Source organism: Orbicella franksi, chromosome 2 (genome assembly GCF_964199315.1).
Source record: "Orbicella franksi chromosome 2, jaOrbFran1.1, whole genome shotgun sequence".
Lineage (NCBI taxonomy): Eukaryota > Metazoa > Cnidaria > Anthozoa > Scleractinia > Merulinidae > Orbicella > Orbicella franksi.
The window spans coordinates 27,337,831-27,361,090 of NC_138146.1; the positions used below are offsets into that span (position 1 = coordinate 27,337,831).

The window sequence follows — 23,260 nt, forward strand, 5'->3', positions numbered from 1 at the left end:
ATGGGAGTTAACATACCCAACATCAAAAAGGTTGTTATTTTTGGAGAGGCAGAGATCATGGAATCCTACCCTCAAGAAGTTGGAATGGGTGGAAGGAATGGTTCTGATGTTTTGTCCATGAATGCATACCACTTATGTCTCTGTACGTGATCCCACAATGAGGGCATTCGTCAAAAACAAAGTTTAATGTACGCATGTGGAAGTACTACAGTTTTTTAATGGGAAGATAAAAAACCTTCCATACTGCAGAGTGCTGTGATGTGTACAGTAAACAATGTGATTGTGGAGACTGCCCAGAAGAAATGTTTAAGATTTGAACTGATCTTAACAACTGTCCATGTACTTTAGGAAGGCAAGTTAACATGGATGAAAGAGGGACATTCACATAGGTGTTAAAGGGTTTAGCTGTGACCTGTAAAGCCAGGTGACAGGCTTGAAAGTGTTTGTGTTTAGGATGTGTTTAATGGTGCCATTATTTCAGATTTAGCTGCAGACCTAGAGTATTTATTTACAGTTGCTTACATTTTGAAAATGAAAAGCTTGCTGCAAATATATTGCTTGTTGTAGGTTATTATTTAATGATGTAGAAAAGACAACACACCTTAAAGAAAAGCACCATTTTTTCCAAAACTTTCTTTTTCTCCATAATTCTGTCTAATTGACCTATCCAAGTCTCTAAGGAGCAAACTTGCACCTGTCATGTACTGGGGCACCTTCCAGATCAAGTACAAGAACACAGACCCCTGATTTTACATTTCAGCTTTGTGCTCAAAGCTATGATTAGCCATCTAAAGTGTCTGTTTCATGGCCCATGAGGAACGATTGCACAGATAGTACAAAAATCTACTGTTGGCATTAAACTCTGGTTCAATGATAAGGAAGGAGACAAAAGAGCCACCAGAAGTCAGAACTTTATTGAGGAGAACACCATGCCAAAGAAGGATAAGAGTCTTCACAAAATTGGAGACAAATGTTGTTTCTTTCTGTCTTTCAAGAACAACCCCAAATTGTCAAACAGAGTAGTCCAGTGCCTGGAGTAGTCCAGTCCCTGGAAGAGGGAAAAGAGAAAAGCTGTAGTTACATTATACAGTTCCAAGAAGATGGCAATGATGATTTTGGAATTGTGCGGTACTACTTTTATGCCAGGAACACTGGGTTTGCTTTCATTCACAAGTTTGAAAAGGAAGAAAACATCTGTTCATGAGAGCTTGATGATCCAGGATGATCCAATGATTAAGTCATTTATTGACAAGGGTATTCTTTGAAAGCACTTTCAGGCTGTAAAGGAGACTTCGCCAGATACTTGTATTCCTTGCAGATGTGCGTTTGTATCTTTAAAAAGACCTGGTGTAAGTGGCTATTATGCCTGTTTTAAAGTACTACCAACATGACTAAGCTATAGAAATGACTTCGACATTACCTCCCAAAATTGCCCTCTGAAAATATTTAGGGTATAGGACCAGAAGAATTGGTTGTTTTGTATTCTCTATTTTGTTTTGTTTGGAATTGACATTTGTTACGATTTTTGTTTTATTAGTCACATAGTATTTACTGTTCCAGGATGTTCTGGCATTGACCAAGGTAAATAATTTTCCTTCTCCCAAACCTAAGTTAAATGGCATTAATAAATATATATAAGTTTGAAATTTGACGAGCTAATTGATGAGCTTTTATCATTCAGTAGATTATTTCTGAATTCACAGGAGTTAGAAAGAGAAAAAGGGAATCAGCAGGTAACTAGAAAATATATCACTATGCAAGGTAAAGATTTTACAATTATCATTTAAAACACCGACATAAATTTAAGTATTCAATTAATATACATACATTTTTTGAATAACTTTTATTAGAAAATTCCGAGCTACTTGCATGGGGCTTGGGTTCATTGGTGATGCCCAAGACACCCAAAGTACAACAGAGTGGACTATCATTCTGCCGGGACTGAAGTTGTAACAGACTTGGAAGATGATCTCTTCTTTCTTGATGGTGAGTGAGCAACTAATTGTCAGCGTAAATATATTATTTTGTGATTAAGTTCAGGTTTAAGGCAATTAATCCACAAAGTTGCCATACTTTTTTTTCTCTGTTGATTATTAACTGACACTTTAAAACATGTTTGACACACAAGCCCAAACAATAAGTCCACAGCCGCACTGCAACAAAGATGACTGCAGCTGTGACGAGGCGAGCATTTTCATCACCCCTATACCGCGTGGCTTTAAGGGACTAACATCCCTGCAACCTGACGACTGCGCAATCTCAGACCAACTCCTTCGCAGTTGCACCGCTCGAAAACGCAAGCTGGAGCTAGACGATTAAATTGTTTATAGAGAGAATTGAAGGAGTGGCACTGCAAGCAAGGGTGGTAATCAAAAATGAAAAGATCTGCTGAAATGACACTGAAAAGATTAACAAAGTCCAAGAAAAAGAAAAAGGAAAGTTGGCTACAAAAAAAATAAAGAAAGATCCAATACTATAAGATGGAGCTTTTGGAAAGCAAAAACACCTTTAACCACAGTTCTTTTTTTATTAACATAAAATCAAATTCTGTAATTTCAATAATTTTCTTTGGTACAATCAAAGGTTGTTGTTTCACTGAGTCTCTGCCAGACATTTCAAACATTGGACTGAGTCAGTGACAAGTTGTTTCCTTGGCAAACTTCAATTTCCTTGGGAAACCAAAGTAGAAGAAAGAACATTTCTGCAAAAGTTAGAGAGTAAGTCTTAAAGAAGAAGGCAGTACAGATAGATAAGAAACTGACACCCAATGAAGGTGGACATTTCATCAATTCTGACAATTTATCAGTCTTTGAAGTGTTTTGTAACCAAAGCACAGCCTTTGGCAGTGGACAGTGTTTCGGAAGAGACAGGATGGCTCAGTAGGTTTCTACCTCAACTGGAATGACTACAATTGTGGTGTTGGTAATCTGAGTGGTGAAATTTTGATCAACCTGGGCAAGATTTAAGGCCTGACCTTAAATAATGATAGCATGCCCTTTCTGATATAGAAGACATACTCGGCCCATGAATACTTCATATTCTATAAGAGCAAATTTATCAGAGACTGGAAGATGCTCATTTGTGGCAGTCCCACTGGTTGACCAATCATTGCCCTAGACTTGAGTTGTTTCTCCTGTTGTAGTACTTTTGATTTTTAATGATTTACTTTTGGGTTTTTCAGGTTTGGTGGTAATTGCGGTTTGCGAATCTCTCTTCTTATACAAGGAACAGCTCTCAGATGTCTAGAGTAATCTACAAAGCCTTTTGCCTGGACTGCAGTGCTATATTGGCAAAAAAAGAACCTACTAGATCAGATGAGAGCTTACCAGAGCACCTGAGAGACCTCTACATCTAAAGCATCGCCAAAGGCATCAATTATATAACCTCCTGCCAAATTTCAAGACATCTCTAGAGGACCTCATGGTCTGGACTGGGCAGGTGTTACCAAACACAAACTGAGTACAGGTGATGCCTTTTTCTTGAATGTCAGCACCCTAAGAGACTACCCTTTGCAAAAGGTGATATGGCTTTCAAAGCTGTTGAGGAGATGCATACATTCACAAGGCATAATTGAACCCTGTGCCAGTCCCTGCGTTTTATCAGTGGTCATGGTGAAGAAAAAGGATGGCAGAAGCAGATTTTGCATTGACTACTGAAAGTTAAATGATCGACAAAGGAGTCGTATTGTTTGCAATTAAGGAGAGCCATTAAATTTCCCAACACACCGGTTCAACTCCAGAAGCTGTTTGCTTTCATACCCACATGGTCCATTGGAGCATATCACTGAAGATTTTCAAGAGACCTGATTTGTGATGTATTTTCATTTTTGTAACATTTATGTATAGCTATGGAAGTGCTTCTGTAGGACTTTTAAAAATCAGCTGTAAATATGTAGTTTTATCGTCTTCAAAACTCTTGATGTACGATGACACAGATATTGAGTAAATATTAATTTATGCATTCATAATCATTTCTGTTAAATGTGTGGTTCCCGTCGGGTAGTATATTTTTATTACGGCATATTTTTCTAATTAAGAAAATATGAGTAATAACGAAGAGGCAAGATTTGCTGTTACTCCGAGTTTCGTGCTTACGCACTCATCAGACAGTATTTAATGATAAGCATTCCTATCAACTAGATATATATACACGGTATTAAACAATAGGCTAATTGCTGGACTAGTTGCATTACAGCAATTAGCCTATTGTTTAATACCGTGTATATATATCTAGTTGATAGGAATGCTTATCATTAAATACTGTCTGATGAGTGCGTAAGCACGAAACTCGGAGTAACAGCAAATCTTGCCTCTTCGTTATTACTCATATACTCAGCTCTACACTATATGTGTATTGAGCACTATTTTAATGGGATCTGCTACTTCCTCATATGGTAATTAAGAAAATATAACTATTAAACAAAATGCCTCTACTCATGCAGGATTGATGACAAATCTTTCTATTTACTCAGTGCCTCGGATGAAAGCACTCGTTGGCAGACATCACCCAAACTCACTAAAAAAAGGAAAATCTTTTGATGTCAACAGAAGGACCGTTTGGCATTCAATTGAATCAAGGATGGGCTATGAGGGGCTTTCCTCATTTGGTGCAATGATAAACATACCTTGCCTTTCAAGAGCTGCTTACTACAATAGCTGTTACTACAGTGACCAAGTCACAAAACGTCTGAAATCCAGTGTATACAACTTCTTTTCTTTCATCAACCTCAAGATCATATTCCAAAACATGTACCGCATCAAATCTTGCATTCCACACAAAGATCACTTGAGCCAATCAGGGAGGTCCAAAGTCATCTGTAAAGCTGGTTGCTGGGACTGTGAAGAATTTTATGTTGGCAAAACAAAACGAAGACTTCATGACAGGAAAACAGAACATTTCAAGACCCTCACTAAAAGTGACCATTCATCAGCCATTGCTGATCATGTAAAAACCATTGGTCAAAACATAAAACGAGATCATTTTGACATTTTAGTGCCCAGCAAAACTTACTTTCATTGCAAAATTAGAGACTGTTCATTCAAGAGCTAAAGCCTTCCCTCAATGTCAGTGTCAGTATTGAGAAGTTGTTACTTTACTAGCTGTTACTCCTCATGATGTCTAGACAGGTTAACATACTGCTGCAGATCATTTTTCTCAGTCTAGGTTCCTGACCTCTAATATTTCACAATAAATTGTACTAGTCACTTTTGAAAATGTATATAGACTAGTATATGAAACGTCAAATTCTGTATTAAAATGCGCTGGAATATAATCTCTATCCCTCCTGTTTGTTATATTCTTAATCATGCTTACAACAAGCAAGTGTATGTAATTTTGGAAGATCAGGTAAAAGGCTCTGGCAGCAAGTGATGGAAGAAAACGGTTAGCCAGACAGCACTGCAATTATTGATTCTGCTGTTACCTTTAATGGTACATGGGCCAAGATAGGCTTCACTTCATTAACAGGTGATTTTTGGCATCTCTGTGGACACTGGTGAGGTCTTAGACTACCATGTGATGTCCAAGCCTTGCCATAAGCTGGTTTTAACAGCACTCCAACAGGGACGAATTCAAGCATATCCACAATTCACAACATGAAACCAGAAATAGCTTTCCTACTTTCCAAGGACTTTGCTGATTTCCCCAGTACCAAAATTTCTGATGTTCTGGCTTTTGGCTGGAAGGTCTGTATCATTTTTTTTGCCATTTCTCTCTTAGTATTAAAAAAGGAAATTCTCTACCATATCCTTGATCAGTGCAAATGAAACATATTTTTATGAAAGTCTAAAAAAAGGTTGAAAAGGAAATCATTATGAACTCTTTTGTGAGAATTAATAATTCCATGAGACTATGTTAAACTGTGCCTGTTTTCCAAATTATATTTATATACGTGAAACACTCACCTGTGAATTGAGTTAAATGAATAATACTAACTAAATTTATGCTAATTACTGTAAAAAACCTGATTTAGAGACAAAATGTAAACAATATTGAACAGAGAGTTTTGTTATTGCAGGTAATGGTTAAGGCTTCAATGAGTGGAGAAAGTTAATGCTTTTTACTGACAAAAGTCTGTGGATGCTTGAAACAGTTTCAGCACATAAATGTTGCTGCAGGCATGATTTTCTCAAAAATGCGACAGGCAACGGTATCTACCAGGCATATGATTAAGTGGTTAAATGTAATTTGATGGAGTCACCAGTCGAAAGTGGAGGCTCTCGGGAATACAAGAATATTTCAGCCTGGTTGGGGCAGTTTTCCAACATCAACTGACATTCAATTTTGAATTAAATTCAATAGCACTTCTAGAGAAGTGGAAGACTGACCCATCAATAGATGTACAGCTTCCCCATGGAAAGTATCTTTGACAACAATGCTCTTTTAATAAACATAAAATACAAACTATCAAAAAGTTTTGGTGTGTAATGATACCACTCCTGTCAGGCAACTCTGTTAATGTTTAAAATTGTGCTTATTAAATTCATGACTTTGAAGTAATCTGGAGAATTCCTTCTCCGATAATATGGGTGTGGAATGTATAAATGTCTCAGTTGCTTATGGCCTGCTCATCACCTTTTGTTGTGAAACGTGCTTGCGTATAATTTGAAATAACTACAAGAATGTTAGCTTATGTTGCCGACAATGAAATAAAGAATTATCTAGGGAAATTGTGGGTGCAAATTTGGTTTCGAACATCCTGTGACATAGAGGAATGTGTGACACTTGGTTGTAATTTAGTGAACAGAGTTGTTAATCAGATTAGCCCGAGTGAAAACTAAAGCCAAGTCATGCAATAGAAAATGCAATAGGATCTCAGAAAACCACAAATAAGTATTAAGAATATAATGGCTTTATGTAGTTTAGGCGTGTATTTCCGTTGTAATAACCAATAAATAGAATTGCTATCTTGTAACTGACAGAATGAGAATGAATAGAGATCGATTGAATGTAGAATGTGTGGATCGTAAATAAACGTAAGAAAACAGAACGATACAGTTCGATTGATTGCTGAACCAGCGGAACGCAGAGATTCCCTTAACGCTGTGGAGAATTCTGCAACATCTTTGTATCAGACAAGCATGTCTCCTTTGCCAGCCACTAGAAGACATTCTTTGGCTAAGCACTGAGTACTGCTTTGTACATGTATTGTCAAGGTTATAGGTTTTGTGTTTTGTTGCTCTAACAAGACTACTTCTTGGTAGGTTCTTTAAACTGTTTTATATGCATCTAAATTTTTTTGGCCTATGCATTAACAAAATTATTTTGCCACAATCAGATCATTTTATCAACCCATCCTGGTTCAAGAACAGGCTCTACATTATTTATATAACACCGCCGTCCCGGTTATTTCTGTGCAATAATCTTAGGTATTATCTTTTTGGCTATTTAAAAAATATCTTTTTTCTACGATCATATTACTCTATTTTTATTATTTGAGTAATATAATTGATATGTTGTGTCAATTGTTTGTACGTGTCAGTGACCAACATGAAAGCCAATGCTACTTTGGTCACTGAGCACATTTCATTTTGGCTATATACTGTTATATTTCTTTTCTCTTTTTAATTAATGTAATTTCTGTAAATACTGTTAAAGTTATAATTTTTGTAAATAGTGCAAAACAATAAAAATCTGAATCTGAATCTTAGTTATCTACCTATTAAATAGGGGTGTAACGATTCATATTTCTTGTGATTCGATTCAATTTTGATTAGTGCCTTTTGATTTTGATTACTTTAATTCGATTATGCAAAATATTATTTTCTAATTCTTACAACATTAAACACAATGTAAACAACATACAACCCTAAACCCTCAATTTCAGGATAGAATGAGTGTGTTGCACATGGGTTGCCTAATTTGGAAATTCTCAAGGGGTGGTAGAAGGGCAACATTTTTACCAAGCAATACAAAATGGCGTACAAACTGCAAACGTCTTTACTTGTCAATCAAAAACGCACATTTTGAAAGAGTTCTCGATTCTGATTTCACAATATAAGAACTCACTGGGGGCACCCTGGTAAAGGTATACAAAAAATCGAATCAAAATCGAAACGTGGAATCAAAGCATCGTGAATCGAACCGAATGCTCACAATCATGATTAATCGGGAATTTGATTAAATACAAAACCGAGGTTACTTTCTCGTCAATTTATAGTTAACTCCTCAAATTGTATCGCACTATCTGCTTATTTTGGGCAGCTGGTCCCTAATTCTCTAATTCTAATAAGATGGCAATTTTCTGCCCATTTATATTTTTTTTGGCACAATTAAATGTTGTTGTTCCACTAAGTCTCTGCCAGACATTTCTAACATCAGACTGAGACAGTGACATGTTGTTCACTTGATAAAATTTAATTTTCTTGGGAAACACACATAGAAGACAGAACATGTCTGCAAAAGTTAGAGAGAAAATACTAGAGCAAAAGGCAGTAAGGATGGATAAGAAACTGACAATCAATGAAAGTGTACACTTCATCAATTCTGACAATTTGTCAGCCTTTCAAGTACTCTGCAACCAAAGCACAGCCCTTGGACAGTGTTTCAGAAAAGACTGGACGGCTCAGTAGATTTCTACCTCAACTGGAATGACTACAATTGTGGTTTCGGTAATCTGAGTGGATAGTGCGAATGCAAATATCTTGCAAATGCCTGGAAGATGCTTTGTACAATTGTAGAAGAAGGTATTGGCCTTCATACGATACCTTTCTTTGGCAATAGTTGCTCTGAAGTGAAGAAAAGACGGAACAGATAGGTCAACTTCATAAAAGCAAAACACGTGAAGTGGGAGCCATCAAAAAATGCCATTTTATGTTCCCATCACTTCACACCTGACAACTTTGATCGAAGGTTTCTTAGTCAACCGGGAAAATACTCAGCTTCTGAAACAAAGTACCAGGGGTTTAGCTTTCATGTAAACTGTCACTTCGTCTTTGAGTTTTATTCAGAAATACTTGTTTTCTCAATAAATAATATATAATAACCACGCAGTAAGCAATTCATTTTGAGTGCTAACAGATGGTAAAAGAGGCGATGGAGCCTAGCCGAAATGAGTCCGCAGTTGTGACAAGCACCCACACGTCCCAAGGAAAACATGGCAAGAGGAAGCTGTGAAATTATTGAGAAGCCACTTAAGGTGGGGTTTCACCTGAATTTTGGTGAAAAAATGAATTTTTGTTTTTTCTCAAAATTGGCAACTTTAACTATTTAACTTAACATTGGGAAGTGATTTTTTTTCATTTTTTCTTACCATTTCGCTGTAAATTAATGGTCTATTCACAAGAGGTGAAAATCTGGGGAAGCATTGCCAGGGCAACGATAATAGCATTTTTTGTTTTTCTTGGCTGTTTATGGCCTTTTCTGGCTGATTTCTCGAGGAAACACGAATGACAGAAAATACTGCGAATTCCACCCTGGGATATATTTAAAATTGAAACCGAACGTTGAGATCGCTTTTTGAAAACCGTGTGCACAAGAGTAGTCAAAATATTGTTGTAAATGGGTGGGAAAAGGCAAAGAAGCCTCTACAGACCAAAAAGGAAAGGAAAAGGATTTGGTTGGTGTAAAAGAAAGGGAAAAATTCGGGAAAAAAACCGTCAGAAGAAGTAGAAATTGATCGAGCAAAACCAAGCACCTCTCACGAGCTGACGCTTCAGACTCTGAGGACTCTGATCAACCACTCAGTTCATCGGTGAAGAAGATGAAGCTGTTCCATTCAACAGAAGCATCACTGAATAGCTCAGATGAAGAATCAACTGGGCAATGCGAAGCAACTGGCTACAGACTAATTGATTTGCAAAGTCTATCTTAAGCGCTCTCTGCAGCACATAAATGCAAAGAAGGTGAGAAAATTGCCTTGACAGATTTTACCAAACCGTTTGATTGTTCTTCTGGGCTGAAAAACAAACCGATTTCAGTGTATAATTTAACTTAGTGATTTTGCGGCTTTGATTTTGTTGTTTGTGCCTAAATATTTTGGCACTTGTATTTCTATATTTATTGAACTAAGAATTTTGTTTTCAAATGGCATGCAACAGATGCCACACTAGACATTTCAAATAAACAGTGTCTTATACTGCACGTCTTTTTGTTTCTTCAGCAAACATCACTCTTCAACAAACTGAAAGTGGTCGGGCAGGGTTAAAGTCTGATCTTTCCCTCATGTGCAGTGCTTGTGACGAAAGCACTTCACTCCAGACATCTGCCAACATCACAAAAAGGGGAAAGTCCTTTGATGTAAACAAAAGAGCTGTTTTTCACTCTCTGGAATTGGGGACTGGTTATGAAGGGCTTGTATCCTTCTGTGGAATCATGAACAAGCCTTGTATGTCGACAAGTGCCTACTACAAACAGGTAGACAGCATCCTAGGCATTGCAGAAGATTACACAATGGAAGAGCTCAAAAGTGCAGGTTAGAGGCTGCGAAACATAATCCTTGATGAAAATCCGGAACTTGACATCAATGAGACTTTGGATGCAGCTGTTAGCTTTGATGGCACCTGGGCCAAGCGAGGCTTTACCTCTTTGACAGGGGTAGTCTCTGCAATCTCAGTAGACAGTGGTGAGGTTTTGGACTATGCTGTCTTGTCAAAAGCTTGCCGAAGGTGTGCTCGCAAAGAGTCACGGTGTGAAGGGGACGACGAGAGCTTTCAGGAGTGGGGGAGAGAACATGTGGCCTCTGGTGAGTGCGATATTAATTTTAATGGTAGCTCACCAGCCATGGAAGCTAAGGAGCTTCTATCCTTTGGAGAAGATCGATTGAAATGCATAACATGAGATACAAGTGGATGGTCTCAGATGGGGACTGCAAAGCATTCAACACTGTTGAGAATTGTGTTGGCCATGTCCGAAAGAGGATGGGCAAACACCTTTTTAACTTGAAAGCAAGGTCAAAAGGCAAACTGGAGGATGACAAACCCATAGGGGGGCATGGCAGGCTCACTGAAACCAAAATTAAGAAGCTACAAAAATATCATGACCTCACAATACGTCAAAATACTCTAAAAAAGCCTAATCCAAATGACAGAGAAGTTGATGTTGCCATCTATACCATGAAGAAGAATATCATAGCAATTCTTAACCACAGTGTTTAGGGACAGGATCCTGCTAAACAGCACCGCTTGTCCTGTTGGAGAAACTTCATGGTGTAAGTGGCAACAGGATAAGGCAACAGGGACAAGCACTTACAGAGATGACGACTGTTTGCCTGAAGTATTTCTTGAACTTGTGAGGCCAACATTCATGACACTGAGTGACACAAGACTTCTTGAGAGATGCATTCGTGGGACCACTCAAAACCCAAATAAGTGTATCAACTCTATGGTTTGGGTGCGTTGCCCAGAGCATAAGCATCATGGCGCTAAATTCATTCGTTATGCAGCTGCCTCAGCTGTTTGCCACTTCCACAAGGGAGCAGAATGTAGAAAGGACATCATGGATAAGGTTTCAATTCCTCGTGGGACACGCACAAGCCATGCCTTTAGGCTGAAGGATAACAAGCATTTGCAGAAAGCAGACAACCAAGCTACGGCCAAGGAAAAGAAGCGCCGCCAGGCAGTCCAACTTGTTCGCACACGACGAGAAGAAGCTTTTCAGGACCTTGAAGGAATTACTTATGAGGCTGGGGTATTCTGATTGGTTACCTGTTGCCTCTAGAAACTAAATCTGATTAGTTTTCCAACCATTGATGTTTTTGTTCAAGATTCATCATAATATATAATCTGCTATAAACTTCAAGTCTGTTTCTCAAAACGACCGATTTTCACCTTTGAGAAAAGATATCTCAAGAAGGATTTAAGCTATTGACCTGAAATTTTCAGGACAGTTAGTGCTCATTTAATGAATTGATATAAATGAAGGAATTTTCCAAAGGCTTGCTGGGGAAAAAATCACCAATTAATATTCACCTAGTTTTTCAGCATGTAACTTGAGATGGTTCCTTTGATGTGTGATATTATAATTTTGTAAAATCCTTTATTCATATCAACAATTAGTTCTTATTCTTTGAAATGACATAAAAAGTTTACTTTTCTGTCAAATTTATAAAGAGAAATCTTTTCTCAAGTATCCATGGGTTTTGCACTGCAGGTGGTACTTTTGACAGCCTGGTGTCAAGTTACTTTTGCTGACACTGCACAAAAACAGCCATTTTTAGAATCCTTGGTTTGTAAGCTTTCCAGTGATATATAGCTACTGAAGATACAAAAAAGTGCTTTTTTCATTCCTAAGAAGTAGCGAAGTTGTTTGTAAGCACATTTTTGCCCTTCAATTGTTAGGAACTGTATGCTATGATTTGAATTAGTTTTTTTACAGCTTAGTTATGGTATATGATGGGATATGTACTGGGAAGCCCAGAAATAACTGGCCCAAGAAATGTTTATACCTCTGTTTCAATTTGAATTGTAAGGTAAAGTCTGTGGCTGATTTTGTTGTTGGCTCTCTTAACTTGTTCTGACAGTTGTTTCTTTTTTAACTGATAAAATTCAGAAATGGATTCACTTCCATTTCACCATTCTCATCCTCATAGGAGGTTTGAGTTGTTGAAATGCATTACACTTAATCATTGTTCAGAATCCATAGTTGCATTACACATGTAGAGTTACGTATCTGGTCACACGTCCTTCAATTTGATTGACAGATTAGTCATGTGCGATAGAGAACTTGCAATTTTTTGGAATGTGAGTGAAAGGTAGAGGTTGTTCAAAGATTATTATCAACTAGATTGATCGATTGTTTGGGATTGCATTCTTGCGATTCTGAAAATCTACAAGAAGAAAATAAAAGATTGTAAATTAAGTCCTCAGATGGTACAGATTCCATTACAAACTTCTGCTATACAACAATAACAACTTTGCAGATGCTCTTGACAACAGTTTTGCACAGGCTCTTTGGACAACAAAAGAAAGTTTCCTGGAAAGTGAACCAGTTTAAAAATGGGGACGGAGAGATTTGCAGCAAGAGGATTACGCAACAATTGATTTGTGTTAAATCTCAGGAGGAAAATACAGCATGTTGATCATCTTGACATTGGGAACGTAGTGCGGCATCCGATTCTCTGTCGGATTCCAAAAAATTGCAGAACAGCTTCAAGAAAAATACCTGTTACCTTGAAGCAATTGGAGCAGAGATACAAATTGGCTTGCGACAGAATAAAAGACTGTGAAAAGTATACCATCGAGAACTTTGCTACAACCATTCACAGGGATTTTCAACAGCTTTACCAAAACATAAATGAATCATACCTTGAAGAGCTAGAAGTTTATATAAAGAAAGTTGAAGAAATGGCACTGCAAGCAAGGGTGGCGATCAAAAATGAAAAGATCTGCTGCTGAAAAGATTGACAAAATACAAGAAAAAGATGAAAAATTGGCCACAAAAAGTGAGATTCGACAATATATTTGAAATGCAAAAAACACCTTTGACCACAATCCTTTTTTCAATTAACATAAACTCTAATACACTAGTTTCAATAATTTTTTTGGTACAATCAAAAGTTGTTGTTTCACTGAATCCCTACCAGACATTTCTAACATTAGACTGATCATGAGTCAGTGACAAGTTGCTCCCTTGACAAACTTCAATTTCTTTGAGAAAACATCATAGAAGAAAGTGTTGGAAATTGTGCAGAGTATTGTTATCATTTGTTGCTTTTGTAGTAATTAACGTGATTTAGTTTTGTTTTGATTAAGAGCAATGTAATATGAGAAAGTGTTACGTGACAGACAACGCGTTGGAATCTGATAACCTTGAACTTTGGACCCTTTAAATTGAAACCCAAACCAAATGACTGACAGCGATAGGAGAGACAATAGAAAAGGAGAATAAATGAGAAGGGATCTTCGTAATCTTGAGCTTGAGAGAGAGAGAGAGATCTTCTCCAGTGATCAATAAAGTAGAAATGAGGATTTCGTGTGAGTGTGTTGGTGGTTCAATCTTGGAGGCAATTCCCAACAAAAGTACATGTCTGCAAAACTTAGTAAGAACGTTTAAAAGAAGAAGCCAGTAAAGACAGATAAGAAACTGACATTCAATGAATGTGTACACTTCATCAATCCTGACAGTTTGTCAGTCTTTGAAGTGTTCTGTAACCAAAGCATAGCCCTTGGCATTGGACAGTGTTTCAGAAGAGACAGGATGGCTCAGTAGATTTCTACCCCAACTGGGATGACTACAATTCAGTAATCTGAGTTGTGAAATTTTGGTCACACAGGACAAGATTCATGGCCTGACCTAAGATCATAATAACATGCTATTTCTGATTGAGAGGACATTCCCATGAATACTTCATATTTGAAGTATAAAATGTTACAAGAGGTCTGCAGCATTTTCAGACTCATCAGAGACTGGTAGATGCTTGCTTGTGGTGGTCCTGCTAGTTGACCAATCATCACGCTTCGCTTGAGTTGTTTCTTCAAGGTGCAGTGTTGTTTGAGTTTTAATAATTTTGGTTTTTATTGACTCCTTTTTGCTTTCTGAGGTTTGTGAATTTTAGTCTTGACTTGATCAATTTGAATGTCCTTGATGTAGTAGGAAGTATTCTGAATGATTGCAAATGCCTTCTTGCCTGAGATGTGGTTTGAACTGGGAAGACACTTTCATTGAAGGGAGGGAAGAAACCTAAGGTAAATAATTCAGTTAAAAGTTCTGAGCATGAGTACAATTCAGCAGTGTTGTATTAGCATTGTTGTTGATATTCTCGGCAGAAGTGAAAAGAGGTTGAGGCAGGATCAAAAGAGAGGGGGGACACTTGACTTGAATGTAATGTACATGTGCCATTATGAAGCATGCTACAGTTACAGGCCAAAACCAATTATGGCCAAAATGAAGATATCCTTTGAAGGAAGCTTTTCACGTTCATTCCTAATTATAATCCACACCAACTGGTTGAAGGTACAGTACTATGCCATTTCCAAGGCACCTTTTCCTTTATTTCCATGTGATGTTTCACATGAAAATGAGTATAAGTTGAATGAAAATGAAAGTGCAAGTGAAACACACTTTTATTTGAATGGTTTTACAGAGAGACTTATCTCTGTTATATCACTTTGTAAAGTCATTTAACTGTTTACCTAGCAAATAGCAATGCCTGTATCAAGTCAGTATTTTGTCCTAGGTGTCATTACTTCATTAATTTTTTTACCAGTTTTTTCCGTTTCATAATCCATAGGCTCTCTATTAGTCCAACTCATTCCAACAAGCTCTTCTAAAAACAATAAAATGAAATCAAGGAAATTCTGCATCCAAGCACTCTCCCTGTGGCTCAAAGCCTGAAATGTTTGATTCACACCCTTCTTACAACATGTAACTTCCTGCATTTGGCCCCAGACCTGCTTGTCTACCAGGATCAGGTCTGCAGATACGGCCTTGTGCCACATGGCAGCCTCCAGCAACTCGGTCTCAGGATCTAAGGTTAACGAGCAGCTGTACAATGACATCCTAAAGGAAGAGACCCACCCTTATGTCATAGCTATGGCTATCACACCCTAACCTGCACTGTGCAGTCCAAGCCTAACCAACCCTTCTGTTCCTCAACAGCCTACTCGTCCCTCCCTGCCTGGCCCCTCTCCAAGTCCTACCAGTTCCTCAAACCAGCCGTCTTGTCCCCAACAGCTCCAGCCCACTGCCATCTGCTGCGACTTCAACGGACACCTTTGCCACTAACCAAGCAGTCAATTCCAGGACATTTGCAACAAGCCAGACTGTGGAAGTAACCTCCTGGATCACAGTACCCCAAAGGAATCATATGTCATCAGAACATTTTCACTCAGTCCCCCTACAACTCCTATAACATTTTTTTTAATGACAGGAATTTTTAAAGCTACCACAAGGTGAGACATTTTATAATTACTAGCATTTTTGGCAGGCAGAAAATGATCTTAAATGTTGGTTTGCATTAAACATATTTTATTTCTCCTCTTGTTGCGTCCATGTCTCAGTTATCACAAAGCACTCAGCCCTTCTTTAGTACACCATTGGCAAACAAAGTAGTTTTTCCTAAGAAAGAGCAGCATCAGAGAGAAGAGGGGAAGGTGGATGCAATGTGGTTGACTCTACTTAGTTCCCAAACCAATTATTGTCTGGGGCTACAGGTAATGGCACATGTCCAAACAGGTGAAAGCAAAGGCACTCATTCACCTTGTACACGTCATGGTGGATGTTCATCAAGGGTAGATGTACTATGGGTTTCTCAAAATATGTATAAACATTCATCAAGCCCTGTTTAGTGTGCCCTATGGTTTTTGCCAAGATCAGCTACAAATTTACCAAATCTAAGAAATTAACAAACTCCTAAAAAGTGGAGGCGAAATGTTTTTCACACTGTAAACAGTGTATAGATCATTGCAAAGGGAACCTGACGAGTGTATAGATCAGTAAAAGCACCTTTTTTCTTTGTTGATGTTAAAATGCAATATCTGGCTATCTGTAATCACACATTCATGACTACTGTTTGGGTGTTTAGATGCTCTCTTACATGTATATAAATTTTCATTTTACACTAACAAGAGCACAGCAAGTAGGAGTGACAATCGTACCCATTGAGTTATTTAAACACACAACAGTGTATGTGTGTGAATATTTTAGTATCTATGTTAAGCTCTTTGATTGGCAAACTAGGCTTGTACAGTAGTTTAAAGAAACATAGCAACAATGATTGGCATGAAGGTAAGCAATGACATTTACTTTTTACTTTTTTCCTTTAACTGGGTGATATTTCTAAACTATAGTTGGTTAAAAAAAACTAATATTATTCTTTTATCACTTTAGATGATGAAGCTATCTTCAAATACCACAAACCACGTCCCAAATTCCAGCAGGCTACCGCTCAAAGGACTAACAGAAAAGTTTCCAAGCAAATAAAGCCAAAACCATTTTTCTAAGTTTTGCAATCATGATGAAACGAATTGGAGAAATCAAAGAAAGATGTTTCTGGGTGAAATGGTTCCTGTATATGTGCAACAGTCTAGCCCTGATGCATTTTGGTGTGATGGTGATCTGTTGGTTCCTGCCAACTACAAGAACTCAATGCATCTGTTTGTGAAGGACACATATTTCCCTTAATTTTTGTTTTTGGTTTGTTTTTTGTTTTTAAACAATAAACAAAATAAACATATTTCCCTTCATCCTATATCCCTACCGAGAGGCGAGGAAAGCTGAAAGAATAGGCAAAATTGGCAGTTCAGTTTAATCCATATTTGCTTCTTAATTTCTTAGATGGTAAAACTGCAGAAGTTCAGAAGTTGTTCTTATACGCCAAAGTATTAGCCCCTCATTTGAAGTAAACTCTGTCAGCCATGGATAGCAAATTTCCTAAGGTGATTTCTTTATTAGACAGAAGCCATTATCCCTCAGACTGACAGCATTTTGAGGGCAAGATTTTAAAAAGAGTAGCACATCCTTTCAACAGCATTAACAATGGTTATTCCAAAGACCCCTTCATGTTAAGTCAAGAATATGCCTCGGCAATTATTGACAAACTCATTAAAAATGGAGTCATACGGTGTACAAAAAAGAAATGAAATTGAAGAAGAAAAACCTGATGAAAAGAAATGTCACAATTCCGTAACTTTTAAGGAGGGAAAGATTAGCAAGGGGCATACATAGAATTCTGTGTGTTGATTTTAAAGTCCAAGAGCAGATTTCCAGTTGTTTGTTTCCAAATTTTTCACAGGTCCAGGCCACCAATCACAACTCCAGAAACCTATCTACTCTTGCATAAGATAAGTAAGGCAGTTCAGCTGAAATATGTTCACACAAGGTCTTCCTAGATGTGTCGAACATGATTTACCCCTTGTGCCTAGATTTTGTAAATCATTTGCACAGGAGTTTAAAGTGCCCCATTTTTAAGTGTGCTGTGCATACAGATAAAAATCCCATTACCGTTCAGAGAGAATAATAGTTATGTTAAATGTGCAGATGGAGTGTTTGGCGAGTTGGCTGACATGCCAAAGGCTTGTTTTGAGTCTAGAGCAGGATACCTAGTACAGATAGCTGCAGACAGAGTTGAAGGTGTTAGAGCCAAAACTCTGATATTAAATTTGGTGAAATCTTGAAAGTCCAGGAGGCACAAGTGCACTTAGCTAATAACAGAAAGCAAAAACTTGTCAAAGAGGTTAACGAAGAGAAAGCAAATAGTAAACACCTGATATACAAGAGCCCCGCAAAATTGAGGAGGCATACCAAAGCTGAAAAAGCCGACCAAGAAACTGTCTTTAAAAAGGACTTAACTTTTTTAATGAGGAACATAAGTTGCTTTTTTTAGCTCCCAAGAAAGTTTCTTTAAACTACTTGGTTATCTCTTCATTTATGTCAAAGACGATGGTAATTTAGCTTTGTGGTTTGGTTTCTTTTGTATTTTCGCTGACAATAAAGGTGTTGGGTTATAAATAAAAATATCTGCTTTTGTTGCATTGTCTTGCATAACGGGTATACAGGTGAACAAATAACTACTGCATTTAGAGATAATGTGAACACCACGCCTGGGCTCTATTCATACTAAAGCAGGGTGTAAATTTGTGTTTCATGGGCACAAGAAAAAGCCACATGCAGAAGCAGGATGCCATCTGATCACACATGGTCTGCATGTTTTGAGTGCTCCCTGTTACATTGATTTTACTGAGCACTTGTTGCTTGCACTGATTTTATAATATTGAGCCTCTGCTACATATATTACTTTCAAATATTACAAGGCCCTGTTCCTTGAATATGTACAGCTGCACCTAAGTTTGATAGATACTTAAGTACTGCTAGTAAAGGTATAATCACACTGGTATATCAAGCATGTATTAGACTTTTAGTAAATTCACTGCAACAGCCAGCAATCGCAAGCAGTATTGGTATTTCGAAAAAAAATTTTTTTTCAATATTATTTACTGATTCATTGTTATCCTCGAGTCCTCCGGATCAAGTTTGACAGTATAAGTATCGAAGACCAGAAGCAAGAGGATAAAAGGATCTCCAAATGCTCTGGAAGCAAGATTCCACGTAGCATTCACACTTTTGGTGTGCCAGGACCTCATTGCCCATGTATGCAAGGCCTCCTAGCTACAGATTCGCCAACGAGCCCTGAATTAAAGGAGTCACTAGGTGTGGAAAAGGAACTCGTCAGCACAGCAGCGGGTGAGGCTGGTTTTCATACATGTAGCAATATTACCGTTGATGAGGAAGCTACAGGGCAAGTGATATTGAAGCAGCTCCACATTGCGGAACAGGTGCTACAGAAGAAGGCCGGAGTTGCTATGCTTAAAAAAGCCATCAAAGAAGCTGAACAGCGCCTTGCTACTCTTGCTGAGAGCTTGCAACCGAGCCCCACCACAGCCACTCATAAGAGTCTGCCGTTTGTGCAATCAACCGGGTTTGGGACTTGCTAACACAAGCAAACAAGGGCCCCCACAGCTGCCACTGGACGCACTCCTCACTGGTGCCCAAACAAGCGTGAGCAACAAGGTAGCCATGACATCTGGCCAAGCAACTAAAAACAGCACTAGTGGCTCTTCTCGAAGTCTCCAACATTCACCAGGTGGCCCAGTCCATTTGCCACAAGCCCAGCAAGAGCCGTTGGTGTTCCTGAAGCCAGCACATTTACATGTATCAAAGGGTGAGCATGTTTTAGTTTCTTATGGGCCTAAAAAGTCCAAGTTGGAAAATACAACCATGGCACAATGGGTAGACAGCAACACCTGCATATTTTTTATCTTATTAAAATTAGGTAAGCTGCCATCCCCCAGGATGTGTAGCATTACTTAGCATAATTATACCATCAAAATTATGGAGCTGAGTTTTACGTTCAGCAACATAGGTATACATGTATGGGTTTGATGACAAATTTTGCCAACTTCAGGCTATTTATAGTTCTGTTTCGATGTCAGTCTGACATCACTAACAAGTCACATGAAAAGCATGCACTTGTCTATCTAGCCATTGCATTCCTTGTTATCTATAGTGTAGCCATTAACATGCCCTTTGATCACTCCTTTATTCTCAGACTCAATTGCTTTCCAGTGAAGTATATTGTACTTCACTTGTTCCAGTGAAGTATCACAGTGCAGAATAGTACTCTGGTGTAAGTATTACTCACAACAAATGTTGCTTTTCTTATTGTTACAATATCTTTACCAAGAATATGTTATCAAGGATTGACCAAAACATAGGAGCCATGGCAGACTTGCTAACAAAGCAATGTGCTACAGCTGTATGTTACCACAATCAGCGGCCCCTCAAAATGATCAGGCATTGTTCAATGTGAAGGCTACCAGCCAGAAGAGGGCCCAGAGCCTATCCAAAAGCAACAATGCAGGCGACAAACTCAGTGTCCATGCAACTTCTGCTAATGAGCTTAATCTGCTCATGGAAAAAATCAACAAACCCGCCACCTTGTCCACTGGGAATTTTTGGGGCAAATTTCACTAGAAAACGGTCAGTAAAAAATGGCTGATATCATGGGAATTTTCCGGACTAGTTTGGTGGAAAGTAATTGGTTTTGCACTGATTTGACGAATGTCTTTAACAAAAAACAACAAAAAACAGACAGCAATTTTGTCATTTTGTTGGGAAAATGATAAGTGTTAGTCTATGCAATAACAAGAGCAACAGAAACACCGACTACTTAATGGTAAATGTTGCCTTTCAAAAACTGGCGATTTTGAGGAAAATTTGAGCATCTCGTTTGGACAATCATACATATTTGATTTACATGTATGTTTGACCACAAAGTTCTTTTAACAGAGATCATCATTTGCTCTTCCATTAACAATATGCTCAAGAAATGCACCAATGGGAAAGCTTTTTACATCACGGACACTGCCCAGTTTTTCATAACATTAATCATAAGAATGCATGCTAGTTTTGGGACGTTGTTTACTCACTGCAATGACAAAGTTTCAAGATAAAGTTGCAAGTTTACGGCAAGTAAACAGCCCTAACAGCCAAAATAAGTTTCAAATATGTTGTACTGACATGTATTTGGTAAGATTTCTAGCAAATTTTGCGGTATTTTGTGATCTTCTGAATAATTTTCACAGATTTACTTGAAATTTGAGGCTCCATGACTGTGCGAAATTTCAGAACTCCTGTTGTCAGCAGTCCTCACCTTATGCAACAATTTCCTAATGCCCTCAGGCAACGATAGAAAAATTCTTAAAGATGCCATCAATATACTCGCATTTCTTGGCCATGCATTTCACAACTTATATGTCTTCCATCATGAACAAATCAAACTTACATGCTACGGGCAATTCCTAAGCCAGACTTTCCTGAGGTATGCCTTGTCCATGACTGCTCACACCCCCATGGCCATGGCCTCAATGGCTACATGACTCCTTGCTCCTTTACCTTCCGAACCCTTGATGATGTTATAAAATTGCTACAGCCCAACTATTTCATGGCCAAAGTCAACCTTCCCTCCGCTTACAGCTCAGTCCTGATCCATCCTAGTAACTTTACAGCTACAGGTCTCAAATGGCAGTTCTCTGATGACAAAGGGTTTGCCTACTTTTACAACACTCGCTTACCAAATCTTTGCCTGAAATAGGCCTAATTATCAAGAAATTTGTGCTTACAGGTATACGGTGAGATCCTGATATATCTACTTATTTACACATACTTTATCTGGTGAAGCACCCACTATAATGAACAATATTCTTTAGGCTAGCAAATGTTACAGTAAAATGCATGGAACAAAACCACCGATATAAAGAACGTTGGGGCTTAATTTTACAATACCCAACAACTAATCTGCATCTTAGTGATTGACAACAGTTTCTATTGCTTCAAATCGGCCCTAGCTTAAAAAGTTCTGGTTAGCTCTTCGGTTGTTTTCAGGTATTCCAGCCCTAGTATAAACAAGTCACTGTTTTGACCCCCTGCGAGCAGAGTAGTTTTGATCTTTCCCCAGACAAGTCGCCTTCATCTTTCCCCACTTATCTCGGAAAGATCGATCGAAGCCACTCGGCTCGCAGGGTAGGTTTCAACGAACACAATCCAGAAATCTTAACGGAATATTCAGTGAACTCGTGTCCCTGAAAAGTAAGGAAATATGTAACAACGCATTATTTATACACTGTACCTATGTTATTTCGACATCCAGCTGGGCAGAAAGCCAGAAATGCTTCTCTTTACAATACAATTTAGTCGCACTTGACCAAACCACTCTGACAGATCAGCTGCCGCCGCTGATCGCTACCATGTGACCAAAGAGTGTGACTTTTAAAACTTGAGCCCTCGGTCCTTTAGAGGAAAAGTTCCAAAGTTCGGTAAACATGTGGTGTAACAGAAGGGTGGTGTAACCATCAAAATGGACTAATGGAGGAGCCTGAGCTGTGGTGATAAGGGCAAGCAGGAATGCAATCTCAAGGCCGCTGAAAAAATAATGTTTATTTTATGCAGCTAACAGGAGGCCTTGTCCATACCAAAACCCTGTAAAAGAAAAGTGATAAATCCATTTAATTATTTGTCTTGACTGCAGTCTCCTTGTGTCTACTCGTACAATGAAAAAGATGGCGGACTTTTATCGGCAAGGTACAAGGACAGCAAGGATTGATGGCTGAATATAACAACTCGACCAACCAACCACCAACTCCATTTTGCTATAGCGATGAGCCGGGAATTTTGTGGTTCGGTTGATTCGCCTTATGGAACATGACATGGAACATGCAGAACATTCCATTCCCATTAATGAAACATTCTTTGCAGGATAAAATAGATATTTCCTCGAATTTTTCTATCTGTTCAAAAATAAGACCAATTTATGCATTAGCTATGACTGGAGTCACCTTTCTTGAGGTACATTGTTGGTGATCGTGTTGCGTGACCTTTTCTGGTTCACTGATCATGCTCCCAGTGTGAATATTCAAGACTGGTTACCATGGATTTGGGCTTTTTGCGGTGTTACACACAGTCGGGAAATTTTGGCCTTGGCTTCTACTCGAAGTCAAAAAGTCATGTAAAAACTCATAATGCGACCAAAATGAGACAATTTTCGAGAGTATGGCTAGCGTAATTGCTTCTCCAAGGCAAGAATTTCCCAAAAAGTTACCGGCTCTTCCAGTAATCGAACATCCCGCTTTGCGAAAGTCAGAAGACAACAATGCTGATTTACAAATCCGTGGAAGCTCCCGTGAAGAAAGCAAAGCATTTTTGGAAGAACTAGACGATGCTCTTCCGCCGTTAAATAGAAGAATAAAACAGAAAGCTCTGCAGGGACATTCCCGGGTGTTGACATGGCCATTAGGTAAGTACTGAGAGAGAATCAAAATACATGTAAGAT

General features: G+C 38.3%; 1 protein-coding gene and 1 pseudogene across 1 annotated transcript in view; both read left to right on the forward strand.

The window, feature by feature from the left end:
• LOC145472330 (uncharacterized) lies at positions 1-22,192 on the forward strand (annotated as a pseudogene).
• The window catches only part of LOC145479018 (EF-hand calcium-binding domain-containing protein 6-like), a 22,197-nt gene continuing 21,123 nt past the window's right edge, over positions 22,187-23,260 (forward strand). The window contains exon 1 of the mRNA XM_081457256.1: positions 22,187-23,224. Within this exon, the coding sequence (XP_081313382.1) occupies positions 22,981-23,224 (244 nt within the window). The 5' untranslated portion in view covers positions 22,187-22,980. The remainder of the gene's footprint in view (positions 23,225-23,260) is intronic.